Genomic DNA, 15,838 nt, shown 5'->3' on the forward strand with positions numbered 1-15,838 from the left:
ACTATCTTGGCAGAGACTTATTACAGCAAACCAAAATGCCAACTTTGATGTTTCAAAGGTCAGACTTTTTTTTCTGTTATCTAAGTAAGGAAGGCATTTTTTTTCCAAAACGATACTGGAAAGACACATTAATTTTTACCCTTTTGTCACTTGGCAAAGAGAACAAGGAGCTAGGATAAAGTTTTTAAGGTACCTCCTGGGAGCTTCTTTGAAAACTGCTAGTTTGATTACTACGGTGTTTTTACCAAAGCGAGAAATAGGTGCCCTGTTCCACTCATCGCAGGGAAGGCAGCAGGGAAGAGTTTATGAACTGTAATTACCAGCTTACCCACTCAGGCTCCTTCCTAAAAGAGGAATCATTCATCATCCTCTTTTGTGCTACCGACTCCTTAAAAGGCCTACTCAGCTTGAAGTCCCGGGTATCCCACCACAGCCAGGCTCCCCCAGAGCCCACGCCAGGGCTACCTAGATGGATTTCAAAGGGAACATCGCGCCGCTTGCCTGCCTTATTTGGAAAACCCTAACTCTGCACGGCTTGGCACAACCTCAGCGGGGCTTCGTAAACCTGGAGCTCTGACAGAGATTTAACGAGAAGGAGCCTCAGATCCCAATGAACTCCCAGCACCAGCAAGAAACAGAAATGAGAGTAAAAAGAGAGGGCGGGCTGACAAGAGCCGAGCGAAAGTTGTCGAGTTAAAAACAAGCCCAAAAGGGCCCAGAGAGGAGCCCTCGGGAAGGCTTTGCGCGTTTGGCGCAAAAATCTTCAGGAAGGAGGAAAAGGAAGGCCGGGGAGCGAGCGAGAGAGCCGGCGCGACCCAGGCGGGCGGGTGGCCAGCGGTGCGGGACCGCGGCCGCACACGCTCCTCGGGCCGCGCTCGGCGGGCAGGGCGGGGGCGGAGCGGCGCCGGGACGCCCCTGCACCCCCGCGGCGGCCGGGAGGCCTATGGGGGCGCGGCGCCGCCGCCGGAGCGCCGGCAGCCCCTCCCCGCCGCTGCCTGCGGGAGTGGGAATAAAGACAGATAGCGGGGCAGGCAGCGGCCGGGACGGAGCGCGCACAAAGTTTCCTGCGGAGCCCGCGGGCGGCGGCAGCGATGCCTGTGCTGCGCGGAGCGCTGGGGCTGCGCGGGCGCCGCCGGCCTTAGGGCAGCGAGAGCGGCGCGGGGCGCGGCAGCGAGCCCCCGGCCCGTCCTCTCCTCCGGGCGGCCAGGAGGAAGCGCCCCGGGCAGGGACGGGAGAGCGGCACTGCCGGAGCGCGGGGAGGGGGACCGGCACCGCGGGGCCAGCCGCGCCGGCGGAGCCGGAGGGAAAGATGAGCTTGTTGTCAACCATCGACACCAGCGCCGCGTCCGTGTACCAGCCCGCCCAGCTCCTCAATTGGGTCTATCTCTCGCTGCAAGACACGCACCAGGCCAGCGCCTTCGATGCCTTCAGACCCGAGCCCTCCTCGTCCCAGCACCCCGATCTCGGCTACACCAAGAGCACCCCGGAGCTGGGCTCCTCACTCAGCTCCAGCTATCTCAACAGCTTCTTCCAGCTCCAGCGGAGCGAGGTGAGTCCGCCGCGCCGCCCGGCGCGGAGCCCCCGGCCCCCCCCGGGCCACAACCGCCATGATGCCTCGGCAGCCTCCTGCCCCTTCCCCGGGCCGGGCCGGCACCGGCACCGAGCCCGCCCGAAGCGGGGCAGCCCCGCTCCCCGCCGCAGGCTCCTTGTCCTCCCGCTGCCCGGCCGGCCCCTTCCCGCCCGGCGCTCCCTCGCTGCCCGTCCCGCTGAAGGGCCGGGGCGAGGCGCCGGCATTGGCGCGGCCGCCGCCTCCTCCCGCCGCCCGCCAGCGGCGCGGGGCGCCCGTGTTGACAGTCTGGTCAATGGTTACACGGATTTCCCGTGCGCAGCCGGAGGGACGGGGGCAGGACACACAAAAAGTGCTACATCCGTCGTAACGTGCAAAAATACCAAAATACTGCCGCCGCCGTCACCCCCCCCCCCCCTCCCCTTCCCCCCTCCCCAAAGTGTTACTTAAAAAGCTTGATATAAGAATACATATGGTTTATGAGAGATCAAAGGCAGGCATTATTTGAAAGGAAGAGATATAAACAGGAACGTGGTAAAAACAGCGAAAAAAGTTTCGTGCACGTTCCATAACGCGAAACCGAAATGTAACCGAAGGGAAGGAAGCTAAAAACCTGGGGTATGCAAAGACAATTCGCTATGGAACTCCCTGTCACAGGAAGTTGTTGAGGTCAAGCACTTCTGCATTGGAGGGATTTCACATGTGTGGAGATACTGCAAGGTGGCACATCACACAGCACAGCTCCCAGCCTCTCCAGAAACACCCAGCTACACTTTGGCACCCTACTGTGGCACTCCTGCCGGAGGCATTCAACAGCGGCTTTGTTTGATATGGTCAGATGGACTATACTTCCCAACCTGCCACAGAATGACATTTCAGAGTCCTTCCAGTGCCTTTTATGTTAAACTTCGACTCTAAATGTATTCTCGGTCTAAATACATCCTCCTGTTCTGTCAGAAAAATTATGGAGTTATTAATTAAAACCAAATCAAATTCCCGACTGCTCTCGTAGAGCTGCTAACACTTAAGAGCCAGAGTGACATAGACACGTTTTCCTCTAATTAGAAATTCTTTTCTTCTTTAAGAATTTAACAAAGCACATCCAGTCTCAAAATAGGCACTATTTTTGAGAGAATGTAGTTCAAAACCCGTTCAACCTGATTAAGTCTTACTAAGCATGACATGACATAGGCAATTTAACAGCATCTAGACCTAACAAGCACATTGATTTTGCAAAAAGATTAGCAAGGCAGTGCAATTTAAACTATTAGCTACCTACCTGTTGATGACAAATTGTTGATTTTGCCCCTTCCTGCTTGGCTTACAAGCTTTATGGTACCCAGGTAGCAGCAAGCCTGCGGGAGTTCGGCCAGCATGGTTTCCAGATTGGGTCTCTGTTCAGGCCCCTATTTGTTGAAGTCAGGATACATTCTGCTCACAGCAGGTCCTTTATTTTTTGGGAGAAAAAGGAAGAAACAAGTAAATGGAGTCTGCATTCAGGAGGCCTTTGAAACAGTCTCTGAGAAACAGTTTTCTCTTCCTGACAGTTCCCTAAGTTCATTTTCGGCTTCTGCAATACTCTGTGCAAGTAGGGGCTAATTCTTTTGTCACACTCCCTTTCCACTTGGCTCATAGTTCTTTCCATTTTTTCCTCCTAACCTTTCTTCTTTCTTCTGGAAAATAATTTCCCTGTTATGCCAGGCCTTCCTCAGGCCCCTGTCTCTGCCCCAGCTCCAAGCAGTCAGTCCCTGTGCAGCCTCCTCCCAGCTGTGCTGTTTTCAGATCCTAGAAGTCACCTTCTGTGTGGATTCCTATCAGCCACTAGCTGTAACTTTATTCTGCTCTTTTTAACCTCATCACATTTTCCTGAGGCACATGAAAGCAGCAACAACTGAGAATACCAGCTGTGTAGAAAGCCAAGAGCATTCACCACTCAGGAAATAAGAAGCTATTTTATTCTACACTGATATTTTATTATTTTTAAAAGATAAAGCATGGTAGTTTGTTGCCATTCATTTTCCAGCCTGGGACAATAGCATTCATTATGTGGCTGATGGAGACATTTCTATCTTTCCACTATTTACCTGAGCTGTGTCTTAATACATGGTAGCCTGAAAAGAGGAAAAGGAGCACAGCTATCTCCTATGGCAGGGCCGTGCATCTGCCCTGTTGAACATACCCTGAAGGAAGTAGGAAACCCTTTAATTTCCCAGGCTAACACTGCCTGCTTAAACAGCAGCTTTCATTCAAGAGTTTAGAAGGTGCTAGAGATACTGTGGCTCAAAAGAAGTTCTGTCAATTTGTTAGATGCTCTGTTCTTTCCAGAAACTGGAAACTAGACTGCTTTTTGGCAGGAATCACCCAAGAGTTTCCGACAATGTCATGCTCTTAATTCTTGAGATTCTAACATCTGTTTATTTGCAGATGCCATTGGGTATACACTACATATTTCAACTGTGTAAAATTATTTCAGGGAGCATTAGTACTGTATGCTGTTTTTGCAGCAAGTGGGCTTATGCTATCTTTGGAACAACACATAGCTTTCCACAGTTAAACTGTTGACTGTTTTCTACACAGTGCTTGCTTTGGTTGGCATTTTTTTCCCTCTCACGGTTTTGTCCTGGGTTGGCTTAGCCTGGAGCCGAGCTGTTACAATGATTGACACATAGCTGTACACAATATTTGGAAAGTGACCTAATGAGGGTCCAAAATAGCAACAGATTGAGAAATGATAGGATCATAGGGTGTAAAATAGTTGTGTGTCCTGTATGTTGCCTTGCAATTGAAAATTTCTGGAGAAGAACACTTGGAATAAGAGACAGCACTTGTGAAAAGTTGCTATTATACAGGGTTTGCAAGTCTGCATGGCAGTGCCTGTGTATGTGACTTGCATACTGACCAAAGGAACAGGACAGAAAAAAAATAAAAGTGCCAGCACCCACAGAGTAGTCTTGTACTTCAAGATTTTTGTCCTCCAGACTTTTTCCACTACAATGGATGCCTTCTAAATAAACATGATGAACACAGCTGTTTGGTGCATAAAAGCCCATTGTACCAAGGAAAAAAAAGCAATAATAAAGGTTTAAACAGTAAAGCAACAATGAGTGTTTTGTTCCGTATGCAAGACTCATTTTGCAAAACAGACCTGCTTTAAACCAAACTTTATGGCAGCATTTGTTGTCCTAGATATGAAATAAAAGCATGTTAGACCATTAAGATGCAATAAATTGGCCACTGGACTGAGCTCCACCCTCATTATAACACCATCCATCACGGCCAAGTATTTGAGGCTTTGTTGTGAAGCTGGTTACATGGAATTTAATGCCTTTGAGACACAGCCAGGTATCTGTGGCTTTGTCATTGAGGGGGATAACTGAAAAACCTAGAGCAAGGGGGCAGGAAACTCATAAGGTATCGTTCTACACTAAGAGGAGGCATCCTACCAGGTCAATACTGTCTTTGGTCAAGAGGAGACAGCAAGAAGTTATCATAATATCATAGTTAAATTTTTTCCTTACTCTGTGTCTTTCAGCGGTGAAATTTCTTCTAGAAGCCTCTATGGCAGCCACTTTCTGGATCTAAATACGGATTTAAGAACAAATAACTGCACATACTGGATGAGAAAATAATCACCATTTTACCATTTCTGACTTGGAGACTTCCAGATCCAGTTCTTATAGGCAAGAGGGGAACTAACTGGGAATGAGAGCACACCAGCTAGTTTGCTACAGTAAAGTATGGATCACTTGCTCGAAAAGAAAAATGTATGGAGTTAAAAAAAGTTTTCAATGTGCTGTGGAAAATAACATTCAAATCCCTGTGAAACAGAAGCAGGTCTAAAACACTGGGATAGATTAGGTAGCTTCACAAAGAAGACAGTGACATTGATAAGCTAACAACAAAAACTGATGAAACACTAGAAGAACAAAAATGTAGGGAAGGAAATTGGCAGTTCTACAGAAAATATATTTTATCAGACAAACTTGTTGTCCGTATTCTTGTTTCACTGTATTACGAGGGTACACACTAGGCTGATGCTTGATGAAGAAATATGTGTTATTCGTCCTAGATGAAGTAATTAGGAAGATAATTAAAAGATTAAAAAAAAAATCTCCATTCTCTAAGTATCAGAAGAATACAAGGATTGCTATACCAGATCAGGCCATTGGCCCCCTAAATTAAGTGCAATATCTTTGAGAACTGCCATGATTAAAAGATTTAAAAGTAAAAACAAAATGCCTTCTAAGAGGCTGCTCACAACTAGTATGGTCTGCAGGCAAACTCCAAGATGCAGGTTTGCAGAAATTTCTATATGCTCCAAAACATGTCCAGTTTGTGTAATTTTGTTTTACTTTATAAGTTATTCTAACAGAGCATGTTTTTGATCCACAGGGTGCTTAATGTGCTAAGCACTCAAGTGAGGACTTCTTGCTTTCTCAGCTACAGACTGACAGAGTAGGACAGTCTACAGTACCTAAAAGTGTCCTTTAATAATAATGATTATTATTTGATTTATTTATTTTTATTTTCATTTTTTGTCACTATTCTTTGTGTAAGTACCAACACTGGAGTGCCCTTAACCTTCTCCAAATTTTATTGGAAGGGCACTAGCATAACAATTCCTCTGTTGCAGAAACTTGTGCTCTCTGCCCCAGGATGATTGTACACCAGCGATATTTTGTGGCTACTTAAAAGTGCCAGACAGGTAATTCCAAAATGCTTCTCAGGAAGTTAAATGTCAATTCTCACATTAGTCCTCATAGGAGATTCCAGGGAGCTGAATCTCCTATGTTAATCGGAGGACAATGTGCATTTGGAGATGTTGGCAGCACCAGGCTCTGTCCTCCCAACACAGCCAGTTCCAGAGCCCTTTTGATGACACTGCCTCAGCACACAAAGTACAGCTTTCACAGCCCACTGTACCCTGCTCTCGAAATCTTAGACCCTATTACAGGTATCTGAGCTAACAACTATTCTGTTCCTAATTCCAATTGGACATATGCTTTCAAATGCAAAAATGCAGGAGTTTGTGTCTATAAGCGTTCTCTTTTGCTCCCTGTCCTTATCTCTGCAGCTGTGGCCTCCTGCTTTGCTACTTCTGTAGTCTTTGGAAAACACCCACATTTGCCAGGGAAATAAAGACCCCACATGTGAATGTACTGTAGGAAGTGGAGTCTGATAATAAGATCCATATCTTGCATAAAAAGTGTGTAATTCAAATTATTATCCAAATTACACTCTTCCATTTGTATCACCTAGGTATGTCTTTAGGCTTCTCTATAGTCCAGGATTAAGCGTTTTGTTTGTGTGTGTTTTGGTAGGTGGACAGTACTGCATGTAGCAGATTCTCTTCTTACTCTCAACACTTAGGCTGAATTACCTAATAGCAATTTGATTGCAGGAAGAAATGCACAAGAGCCAAATTTAGTTCACCAAAGAAAGTGTTCTAAATACAATTACGTTGCTTTTAATCTGGTTTCCTTACATGACTAAGAAAGTTCCCAGCAGTAAGAAGAAAATGTGTTGAATTTACTCCAACAGCCAGAGCCTCTTGTGTCGTGTCCTTACCCACAAGCTGCCCCTGCCCCCAGCAAACGCTGGGGTAGCTCTGCAGCACACCTGCCCTACCTCGAGCTTTAACTAACTCAAACATGACTTACACCTGGGCTTTAGTTTATTTACAGTGAAAGTATTATCCACCATAATAACCTGCAGCTACTTGCTTTCACATCACAATCAGAACCACGCTTGGAAAGCTGGCAAAAACTAAAATATTAATTGCTGAAAGTAAATCAGGTCTTCAGGAAGAAGAATATGGGCTTTCTGCTTTACTATTGATTTCTTTTTAATAGCTTGGAAAAAAAATAAAATCAAGCAATAGAAAATAGACCAATTATATTTATTATTCCTGATTAGCTGAAGATCATTGCCAATTCTTTTAAATCTCTTGGGATTTTATATCTATGCAAACTCCTCATTGAGAGAAGCACTGGCATGCTTTTTCTGCCTCACAAATACAGCCACATCTTGACAAAAATCTGTCAGGCAGTATATAGAAAAGAAAAACACACCAACCTATAATTAGAGGTAAAAGGATGTAGAATTCTTGTTACAATTATATTTTATACACAGAGCCTTCATTTACAGTTATTTTATGCGTTTACAGTGCCTTCCATGCCAAAGCACCCAAACAAAGGGGTGATGTAACTGTGTGTTGGGTAATGATTTCTCATCCACTCCTCTTTTGCTCTGCAGACACAGACTCAGTTATTCAGAACAGAAAAGGAACATCCTTCTCCAGTGAACTGCACAGATGATCAGACAACCGAGTCTGACTTGAATCAATATATTAATTTATGAAGTGTATGGAATGAATTAGATAACCAAGATGTGTACTAAACTGCTTTTATCCCAAAGCAAATTCCCCCTCTTCCCCCCACGCCTTTTTGATTTTATTGTTTTGTTTGGGGGATTTTGTGTACTTGTACAAGATAGGTAACAACTTGTAGCGATGGTCCTGTTACTTTGGTAATTGACAAGAAGAAAAGATTGCATTTTACTGACAGATGCTAGGTGAGGATTAATGCCAAGGAAGGTTTTCTAGATCAGAGTTTAAATGCACCATAAAAGGACTTTGAAACACGATTTACCTGTAATTTAAATCTAAGATCAGAGAATCTTTTCCATACTGCTATAAGCAGCATGAAAAATAATGACACAGTGCAATTGCCAAAAGGTGCAGGCACAGATACTACAAAGCAGAATCATACAATTCTGATAATAGGTATTTGCACAGAAACAAAAGCAGCTGTATCCTGTTACCCAAATTAGATGCTTACGTATAAATACTACCTAAAAAGCAGTACTGGGTATCACCTTCCATTTTCAGAACAGACTAAATAAGTCTCACAATTAATACCTGTACCTCTCTCCAGTTTCTTTCCCCCGGAAAAATTGCCAACAGCCTGATGCCCATTTCACTACCCTCTGGAATTGCTCCTCCTCTTTTAGAAAGCCACAATGAAATTATTAAATTAAGTTGAGAGAATCTAAGTCTTTTCCTCATGGTTTACTTAGGTTCTGTGTGGGTTCCAGAGTAATTATAATAGATCAAAGCAACTAATTAAATTTTACAAAGCTATTCAAATCTAACAGTAATGCTGACATAATTCAGACAGACAGTATTTCATAAGTGTAAAAACTTGGATTACTTCATTTTTCCTACAGGTCAATTCTTATTCTCAGAACCATAGCAAACGATTTGTGATCTACTAAAAGTAGAATCTAAAATTATAGACAGATTCACTTGAGGAAAGCAGAAAAAATGCAAGGTTACAAGTCCTAGGCTTTCTCCATGTTCCTCATTGCCTAGCCAGGCCAGCACAGCTGTGGGGAGTTTTGGTGGGTTTTAAGTTTTAACATATCACAAGCCTAGCTGCTTACTTTCTGTCGTGTATTTTGGTGTAAGCAAATAGTAACAAGTCCAATACTTTGCATTAGAGCAGTTTTAAGGAGACTCCTCATGTAGACCCTTTTTCTTTGCTCTTTCAACTGCTGCCTGGTCTTCCAAGCCTGTTTCTTAAGAAATACATTTTGTGTTTCAACAAATTTAGTTGGAAGAATAGCAAATGCCCTCATGATCCAGGACTTGAGCTCATATGGAGAGATAAATTCCTGCTATATTAACTGGCCACTCACAGCTACTCCCTGCATGTGGCAGGATTTGGTGTCTCTTTTCAATGAACACAAGTGCAGTGCCCTAGAAGGATTAGAAGGATCCCATAGAAGGATTGTGGGTACCTGGAAATCCGTATTTACATCTCATCCAGCTAACTGCCAACCAAGCAAATACTTTAAGGGGATCACTTTACTCTCATAGATTTCTTGTGCTTCTAGGAGTTCCAGGTGTCTCAGTGATTTTTGCAGGGGAGTTGCAGCCTATATCTCTTCACACTAAGAGAGCCTGCTAGGCAACTATTTTGTAAGTAGTTATTAGGGCTGTGGATTCTTGTGATTGAAAGGAAAGCAAAGGATCAGTCACTGCACCCTGAAAATATAGGACTAGCAAGAGTTTTTAAGAGAGTTTGAGTATCAGTGATCCTTGAAATACAGAAGTGTTCTTATATAACCATCTTTCTCCAACATACATTGCAGCTGAAATTAGTAGAATAATAGATTCATTCCTCTAACAGTCACAGCATGGGAAGAAAAAAAAGCCTCAAATCTACTCTGAAACGAGATTTCTCAGTTGTTATTTTAAAATTTATCTGAAGCAGATTGTGATGTTTTAGGTTTGCTTGCTGAGATCACACTTCAAGCTGTGCTGTATCACAGTTGATTAAGAGGGTAGCTTTAAATGCAGATAAAACTATCTAAAAGCTGGAGTCCCAAAATGAAATTCCAGCCTGTCATTTAGTACATAGAAATAATTTATTTTCCTCACTATATTCAATTTAATACAAGTTTTTGTGTCCCCGTGAGTGCAGGAGCTGAGGCCCTGAGCGCATTGCGAGGGGCCCGTTCTGGGCAGATGATGTATTGTTCCTACCTCTGACAGCGACCTTAGCTTTGCCTCTTTTAAACTTTGGCAGCCATCGCAGAAGTTTCTGTGCCAAGAAGGCATTACTGAATGTAAATGATATAAACAAAACTGTCTCAGACTTAGAGTTCTGTTTAACCCAAAATGGACATTTCTTAGCGAAACCTTTCATCATACAAGAGCAGCACAGGAGGTAAATGCTTTCCTAAGTGTGTCTCCAACAGGCACATATCTATTTCCGGGTGTTATTTTTCTTGCGTTTGGAGTGTCAAAAGACCTACCAAATGAGAGGAAACTCGACTCTTGTTTTTCAGACTGCAGGTCAGATTGAGACAAGATTTCCTGCAGGAAGCAGAGATGTTAACAGAAAGTGCAGGGATCAAAACATGTCCACCCCTTTGTCTCCTCACTTCATGCTATACAGCCTTCATGACCTCCTCCTCCTCCTCGCCGAGAGCCCTGTCCTGACCCAAGGGCCTTGTTTTGGGCAGTGTGAGGTGACAGAGGGACAGAGGGGCTGGCAGGGCCCTCCCCCACCATGGCCTCTCCCCAAAGGTCAGGGAGACCCGGCTGTAGGCAGGCAGGGACAGCCCAGCACTCCAGGGCTCCTGGGGGATGTGTTAAAGTAATTCACAACGTGGATGGTCTCTGTTGCCCCTAAAACAGTGCTCATGTGTTAGAGCTTCTCTTTGAGAGAAGTGGGCAGTTGTTGGGCATTCAGCAGATGAGAAGGAACCCTGCAGAACTTGGTGCAAGACTTAAAAGTTCCTTCTAGACTGCACGCCTCTGATCAGAGCAAATCTCTGTCATCTCCCACATCTGCCTATAAAAGCCTTTTGTGAGGTCCCTGTACATTGTGAAAAAGGAGTATCCTCCCTGATAGCCACACAAACCTTCCCCAAGGATGAAATAAGGAGGATCACACTACTAGCAGAAAGCCAAAAAGCATACCTGAGCTCCAGCAAACCTGGAGATGGTGAGTGAGCAATTCCTGAACTGTCAGCATAACTTTACCACTGTACAATGCATAGGGAGCAGGATTTTTTTAAGTTCTGAGAAACTCATTGAAAGCTGTGGATCCAAGTGTTAAAGACCAACAGGTCTAAAGTAAAGCGGGGTTGGTGGCGTGTGCTGCTCTCCAGCCTTGCTGTGATTGAAGGCTCACACCAGTCATGCACAGAGCACTTGCAGCACCCACTTGCTGTTTGCAGAGTCTCAGCAATTACAACCTGAGAAAGCTCAGCCAGCTGAGCTGTCAGATTTGGAATAACTAGGTTGGAGAGATCTACATGCTGGATTGAAGATTGATCACCCTTTGATGACTTGCTTCACAACCACTGGCGGGTCACCCTGCGTTTGTAGCTTTATCCTTCAGATATTGTTTCTGCAGAAGGAAAGGCCTAGTGCCATCTGTCTCAAAATATTCAGAAGTAGACATTAGTGTTAGCTTTACATAAATATGTATTGGTCTAAAGTCCCGCACAGAAGAAGGATGGATTAAGGTATACTTGGCTAGTCTAACTAGCCAGAAATCCATTAAGGTTTACTTGGCTAATTTACATTTATCTGTGGTTTTATATGAGAACTTGAGTAATTCAGATTTTACTAAAAGTCAGGCCAAAGACCAGATTTTTTTGACAGCTGACTTAAGAGTTGACTTCAGAAGGAAACAGAAACCTGAGTCTTTTTTTTCTTGCTCCAGGCAAACATTTTCTTTACTGAGTGATGAGCTTGGCTTTCAGTTTTCCAATGATAAAATGTTACTGAACAAACTCTTAAGCTGTTTTTTTGTAAAAGTATCCATTTTATCAGAGGAGCTAAAGCAGACACAAGCCATACAGGAGCAGTTTTTGAGGTTTTCCAGTTCAGTCTTGGTAATTAAACTTCTCTATTTCTTCTGGCTCAAATTAATACAACTAAATTTATTACAGTATTTTCATTTAAGCCCTCTGTTTTCAGAAGGCTTTGAGGTTGGCCATAAACATTGATGATGATCTTAAGGGTCTTTTCCAATCTAAACAATTCCATGATTCCATTCTGTGATTCTGCATTGGATGTTTTCTTTGGGGACAAAAACAGGGAACTGTTTTAACCACTTACAAAGAACTGAAGCACAGAAGTCATAGATTTGAAGTGCTCTTCTCCAATCATGGTTGTCTTCTGGTGCAACTGTTGTGCTTTCACACATACTGCATGGCCCCGTGATAAAGCCCACATCAAAAGCAAGCCTTAGGACACTTGCAAATAAGACAGCTCTAGGCCCTCGGGTTAAGTTTTGTATATTACACATACTGAATTAATGAATTACTGTTTGAGTAGCTCAGATTTCCCTCTCCTCCAACATGAAAGTAGCAACTAAGTGAGGGCAATGACTTGTCTATCCTACTGTTTTATCCATAACATAGCACAGGGACCACTCGGTTCTTATCTTTGTGAAAATCCAAGCTGATAACTTTAGCACTTTTTGATATTTTGGTGCAGGGCTAATGAATAGCATGGCTGGTCTGGTTACTGTCATACAGACTGGAAAATACTTACAATATTTACCATTTATAATGTATGAAAACGTTATTTTTTCCATACTGATTACAGGGAAATTCTACTTTCTTTTCCTACAAACTTCAAACAGCCATGGTGTCTGTTGACTTAAACTTAACTGTCCATTAAGACTGCTTTGTTTTTGTTTGCTTTATTAGGTCAGGAGCACACTAATGCAAAAATAAGTCATCAAAAATTCTTTGCTGATCATTTTTCAATTATAGACTACTTCGTGTTGTGGAAGCATTGATGACTGGACTAGGTTGTAGGAACACTGAAGTGCAGTTCAGTACGTGCAATTACTACAAATGAGGAGAGATCCACAAATATCAACAAGTCATACTAACTTCTAGAGCATCATACAGATGCACTGGCCAGATACAGCCCCCATCAACCAGCACAAATCGTTCTAGCTTTATGTAACTGGTGGATATGTTCATCTTTATCACTGCCTTAAAGGTGCAGCAACCACAAAATTAATTTGGAACAGAAACTGTTTTTTCCAGATATGCCTCTCTTTTCCAATCTATACCTAATAAGAAGATACTATTCACATATAAACAATTTTCCATTGCTTATTAATAACAGCTGGTCTGGTAGATGCTCAGACATAAATTCATAATTGAGAGGTTCTTGTGCTTTCTGGGCCCTGTTAAAAAAATACCTTTATATGTAAAGCAGTAGCTGTACATACCAAAGGGAAATTTGGCAAGTAAGACTTGTCTCTCATTTGTTTCAATGTTTCATTGCATATTCACCACAGTTGTCTTTCTTCTTAAGATTATACTGTTGCAAAAAAAAGAAACTAAAGAGATAAGGCCAGTGTTTCGGGGTTCCATTTTCAATCTCTTGACACATCAGTCCCAAAAGATGTTTCTGGAGGGCTGGGATGCAGCCAAGGGAATGAATCAAGAGCATTAGCCAATCATTCATGTAAGTAGGAATATGTTAGAGGTGAATTAGATACTGGAACTCCTGAGTCACTCACATTTGTTACCCAACTGGAAATCAGAGTGAGGAAGCTATAGAAGACAATAGATGCCTCTCTCACAAAGGACCACACTGCAGCCTTACAGATTACGTGCCCTTTAACTGGAAACACTGAGCAAACAAATAACAAAGGGAACTTTGCTTCCCATCACCACCAACAGTTTCAAGATCTACCTAGCAGAGAGGTTACTTTTGGAAAATACAAGATTTTCAGTTTGGTTCTACATTCAATTAAATCAACGAGTTTCACAGGAAGGAAAAAACAAACAGACAAACTTACATTATCAGCTTGAACCTCCCACTAAGGCAGTTTCTAAGTTTTACCACCAGGTTCCCCATCCCCCCGGTATGGCAAGATAAGGAAATCCTGAATTCATTGCAGCTGGGCTGATGAGCCTTGTAATTAGGACGTGGAGTGTGGTCCTTCAGGCGCCTTGAGAACACTAACCCTTTCACTGCCAAATCCTTTCTCTCCCGTTCAAGCTCAAAACGAGACTATTTGAGAGGTACTATTGTCTACCGTTTAAAGGAATAGGTTGGCTTTGCTGGTGTTGCATTGTGAACTCAGAGCAGTCATTGCTTTTGGTGGAATTCATGAGAGGAGCAGTCTCCCTGCTCCCAGATGAGTACTAATACACTTGAGACAAGAGTGAGTCAGAATGCATTTCTTTCTTCCTCTCTATTTTCTGTCTGAGGCCATCAACACTCTCCCTGGCACTCTAATCACCCCCCTGGACATCCCCTTTTGGTGTGAAGCTAATTCAAAGTTTTTATTCAAAACCCGTCTTAAAAACCCTCTTTGCAGCAGTGCAAACACTTAGTAAGGGCTGAATTGCTGTTCTGCTCAATTGAGTGCCTCAGAAAGAAAAAAAAAAAACCAAACCAAACTGTTTTATGTATCTCAGCAATATTTATTCACCCCTTGTCTTTTACAATGACAAAATGGAGTCAATCACCATTTCATCACATTCATTACAAGCCCTAAGCTTTCACTATTTGATTCCAGGGGCCGGGATGAACTTTCCCATTAACCACCCTTATTATATAACTTGGCTTTTGGGAATGGCTTATTTCCTCATCTCTGAAGAGCTAGAGATTTCCAGAGCGAGAAACAGGATGTAGCACCATTTGTGCTGGTGCTCTTTATAGCAACTTTCAAGTGCCAGATTGATGTGTTTTTCACATTGACTTTGAGTCAAACAGATTTGAGACCCATTTTCCAGGTCAGATTGGCAGGAACTGCTGAATCGGTTTGCCTGACTATACCCAGAGGGATGGGCTGCACCTTGGGATCCTCTAGGCATTTTCCAAAGCAATGCATTGTTCTTCGAAGTACCAGTTACAGCAGCAATGCCCATCTTCTCCTTTACTGTCATGTTCTGGGATGTTATATTTGTTTCTTCCCTTTTTAACACTGGGCCTCAAGAGGATTATAGATGATGATATAATTATAATAATATATTAGTATTCTCGGTGCCATGTGTGAACTGAATGTTTTGCCATGTCCAGCTGTGGCATGCATTGCACAAGTGCCTTGCCAGCTGAACCAGGTGGCCTCTTTGAGAGCCGTGTGCCACTCTTTGGCCACAGAACCATTGGTGGCTGCTAAGGGTATGATTTAGCATCAGTGCAGCCCATAGTCCCATAGGATCCTAGCCTCTCACACAGCTTCTGGCTGCCACGGATGAAACAAAGGTTTGTGAAGGTTTGCTGCCAGAGTGAGCCACCTTGTTTTTCAGTATTGACCTGAAACGTGGCAGGAAGGGTTGTTGGAGGAGTGAGTTACATAATACCCAGCTGTGGTTCCAAATTGCTCCCTTTTAATGAGGGCAATAGCTCAGGGTAAAGGATGTGTAGGAAAGAAAACTGTCATCGCTGCATGCCATGTGTCCAATTCAAAGCCCATTGTAGGTAACAGATAGATATGTTTTGGTTTGTTACTGAGTTATCCCCAGGGGCAAAAATAGCAACATCCTGATGGGCAGGAGTTACTCTGCACCCCCAGAAGGTATTCCAGATTTTGGCAATAGGTAAAGAATTTGCGACTTCAAACGTTCTGTTTCCATACTTTTACTCTTCTATAAAATCAGATAATAAGGAACTTGCAAAGTTACTAATGGTTGTAATGCAGGTGAAGTACTTTAAGAATCTCTTGGCAAGAGGATCTCTTAAAAAGAAAGATTTTATGTTTTTCCAAGTGTATA

General features: G+C 43.3%; 1 protein-coding gene across 1 annotated transcript in view; it reads left to right on the top strand.

Moving 5' to 3' along the window:
• The first annotated feature begins 1,123 nt into the window (after window positions 1-1,123).
• The window catches only part of ZCCHC24 (zinc finger CCHC-type containing 24), a 106,518-nt gene continuing 91,803 nt past the window's right edge, over window positions 1,124-15,838 (top strand). The window contains exon 1 of the mRNA XM_014889482.2: window positions 1,124-1,549. Coding sequence (XP_014744968.1) covers window positions 1,310-1,549 — 240 coding nt within the window. The 5' untranslated portion in view covers window positions 1,124-1,309. The remainder of the gene's footprint in view (window positions 1,550-15,838) is intronic.

The sequence above is a fragment of the Sturnus vulgaris genome, chromosome 8 (assembly GCF_052056855.1).
Source record: "Sturnus vulgaris isolate bStuVul1 chromosome 8, bStuVul1.hap1, whole genome shotgun sequence".
Lineage (NCBI taxonomy): Eukaryota > Metazoa > Chordata > Aves > Passeriformes > Sturnidae > Sturnus > Sturnus vulgaris.